Source organism: Rutidosis leptorrhynchoides, chromosome 6 (genome assembly GCF_046630445.1).
Source record: "Rutidosis leptorrhynchoides isolate AG116_Rl617_1_P2 chromosome 6, CSIRO_AGI_Rlap_v1, whole genome shotgun sequence".
NCBI lineage: Eukaryota > Viridiplantae > Streptophyta > Magnoliopsida > Asterales > Asteraceae > Rutidosis > Rutidosis leptorrhynchoides.
Window position 1 is genome coordinate 281,867,689 of NC_092338.1, and position 2,871 is coordinate 281,870,559.

At 33.7% G+C, this 2,871-nt stretch overlaps 1 protein-coding gene across 1 annotated transcript; it reads right to left on the reverse strand.

Annotated features, from left to right (window-relative positions):
- Positions 1–452: 452 nt before the first annotated feature.
- Positions 453–2,228, reverse strand: LOC139854515 (S-type anion channel SLAH1-like). Its single transcript, XM_071843815.1, has 2 exons — positions 1,329–2,228; positions 453–701 (listed from the first exon to the last, which is right to left on the reverse strand). Exons 1-2 carry the CDS (start codon positions 2,205–2,207, stop codon positions 453–455), a joined length of 1,128 nt encoding a protein of 375 aa, XP_071699916.1. The 5' UTR covers positions 2,208–2,228.
- Between the last annotated feature and the right edge of the window lie 643 nt (positions 2,229–2,871).

A 2,871-nucleotide genomic window follows, 5' to 3' on the forward strand; every position in this document is an offset into this window, starting at 1 on the left:
ATTGTCTAGTACAACATTGTAAACTTCAAAACGCCGTGTACGGAAACAATTGGTAGTACTAATTACTTCTATTCGTACATCACTAATTTTTATTCGTACACCACCACATATGCATAATACTTTTTATAAAACAAGTTTGATAGTGATAAGTTGCAACTTTAAGTAGTACTTAAATTTTTATAAAGCAAGTTTGATAGTGATGAGTTGCAACTTTAAGTAGTACTTAAAGTTGTAAAATAAACTAAAGATGACTCTTATATACACTTCGTCAAAAGCATATTTCATGTCATTTTGTTATGATAGTACTCTTAATGTAAGTAATATTGAAATCGATGCATGAAATTTATGTAACTGAAATTATCATGTACATGTATCATCATATACTCTTAATGGTATGCACACAATAAGCTGAACAGAAAGTAAACTTATAAAGAAACTTAAATAATGATTCATTAGTAGAATCTGAAAATGGGGTTCCTAAAAAGAGACTCAATCTTAAATGTGGATAAGGCTAACAAGAACACGAAAACAAGAACAGAGAATGCTGATAACACTTGTGCCAATCCGGTTGCACCAAAACTCTTCACCTGTTGAGCGTATGCTGTTGCAGCCAAAGCAAGAAAAGTAAGCGGGAACGAAAAAGCCCACCACGCCACATTGAACTCTTTTATTGATTTCTTAAAAAGCATCGGCCGGCTTGCCTGTATCGTTTAAAGTTAGGTTGTGTGTAGCAAAATCATAATTAGTTTATTAGGACAACCTAACTAGCTATAATTCACTTGCTATTCACTACACTAAAGTTGTTGTCACGTAGAAAAAAAGTGTAATTATGAACGAAGAATGTCAAGCAAATAAAAAAATGACTAAGAGCAAAAACTAAGGTTGCAAAAGTGCCCATTGTGTCACTACACATAAAAAGTGTGACTAATATGGTGCTGCATGTAAAACCAATAGGGAAACACAAAAGCGTGGGTAAGGATTTTTATTAGATGAAGTTTTTAACCAATTGCTTGTTGTTTTCCAAACTAACTTTTAGTCAACTCTTGGGAGTAGTCGTGGGTTCAAATTTTACTATTTTAGGATGACTAGGAAAGGTTTGGAACATGGCCATTTACTGTTTTGGATAACTCGCGTACAATTGAGTAAAAGTAGTTGCCTGAGTAATAGTAGTTGCCTCCCGAGTAACTCAAACAGAGAAAAAAAACCTTGTAACTTGTTTAGTCACTTCATATAAAGAGTGCCATGTTTCAATGTCACACTTTGTGACATTAAATTTTGCTTATAGTGATATTGTGTGATTGATAAAAAAAATGAATGAATTAACTTACCAAAGATGTAAAGAGAAATAAAGATAGAAAGAAAAGCATTTTGCACTGGATATCAAAGCGTCCATTTATAGATTGCCATGCCAAGGCTGCCATGCTCGGTGTGGCTACAAACAAGAAGAATACCGGTCTTAGCTTTGCGGGAATGCGATTACTGCCCGATAATCGCTGATAAAGTGTGATAAAAACAATTATATAATGTGCAAATCCTAATGTATATAAGCAAGTCCCAGTTTCTCTCCACCCCATTTGTATAGCTTCATGAGCTCCTACGAAATTTCCTATCACTGATATTTGGCTTGTAGGATTAGCCACCATCGACAAAAACCTCTTTTCGGTTGTGAACCATTGTCCATATATCTTAACATCAAGACCAACTACAGGAATGATAAGTAGCCACCATATGTGATCGTACGCGTATATATTTTGCGAAATGGACGATGGAGCGGATTGAAATAGTAGGAGCCATGATATCCAAGGGGCAAATAAGTAATTTACACCTACATGGTGTTTGAATTCTGCTTTCACCATGTTGAAGTGGAAAATGCACCTAAGAATGTAGAGGATTGAGAAAGACAACAATACACATAGGGACAGACACCAAAGGAGGACGAATGCGGTTGATGGTAACTTAATGAATAAGTTATTGAAGGTTTGTGGGAATTCTGTTTTTTCACATAGTGATTTCCATAGCAAAGCTTGACTACCAAGAGATATGCAAATTCTGAAGTAGCTTGCATTGATATTAGCTACAATTGATGGTTTTTGTTTCTTTGATTGTTTTTCTTGATTTTTAATATCCGATAGATTCGTCGGATGTTCTTCGTGTTTGGAAATCGGGGATTCGATAATAACATCCAATGTTGTTTTGGATTGTTCCATTATTGAACTTGAAATTAATGTTTCTTAGTTTTTAATACTTAGTACAAGTTATTGGGATGTTTAATTTTCTATTTATGAGGTGCTTTATATAGTTGCATGGATTGAAATCGTGGTAGGTTAAACAGTGATCCTTAAGAAAAAAAAAGTCTTTTTTAACAGATTAAATCTTGTAATGTTATAGGACTGAAATTGACACAAGAAAATTGGTAAATAAGTTGCCATGTAATTCCCCATTATGTTATGATCGTGCTTAAAAGCAAAATCACTTTGCTCCACTCGATCTCTCTCATCAATCTTTTCAACAGGTTTATTAGTTAATTAATAAAACAGAAGTTGTGTGTGTTTGTGCATGCATGCTCATGATCCTCTTTAATATGTTATGGGTAATATCACTAATTAGGTTTTATTTTATAAACCAAGAAGATTAATGAAGAGATGAAGGCTAGTAATATTGAGTAACTAAACTACAAAGAGAAACAAATTAATTACCATGAACATTTAATATTGCTAGTAGATATATAAAAGGGCAAATGGCCCGAAAGGGTAACCTATGTTGTCAAATTTGACAATCAAGGTAACCCCCAATTTCAGTAAGCCCAAAAAGGACTCAATTTTAATTTTTGCTCGCAAAAAGGACTACGTGTTCAAATTTTTTAAAATTGAG

Excerpts from the sequence above, each read along its gene's own strand:
- LOC139854515 (XM_071843815.1), bottom strand. The coding sequence starts at position 2,207 with ATGGAACAATCCAAAACAACATTGGATGTTATTATCGAATCCCCGATT. Across the intron at positions 702-1,328 it reads TATTTCTCTTTACATCTTTG|GCAAGCCGGCCGATGCTTTT; the intron begins GTAAGTTAATTC and ends TAAACGATACAG.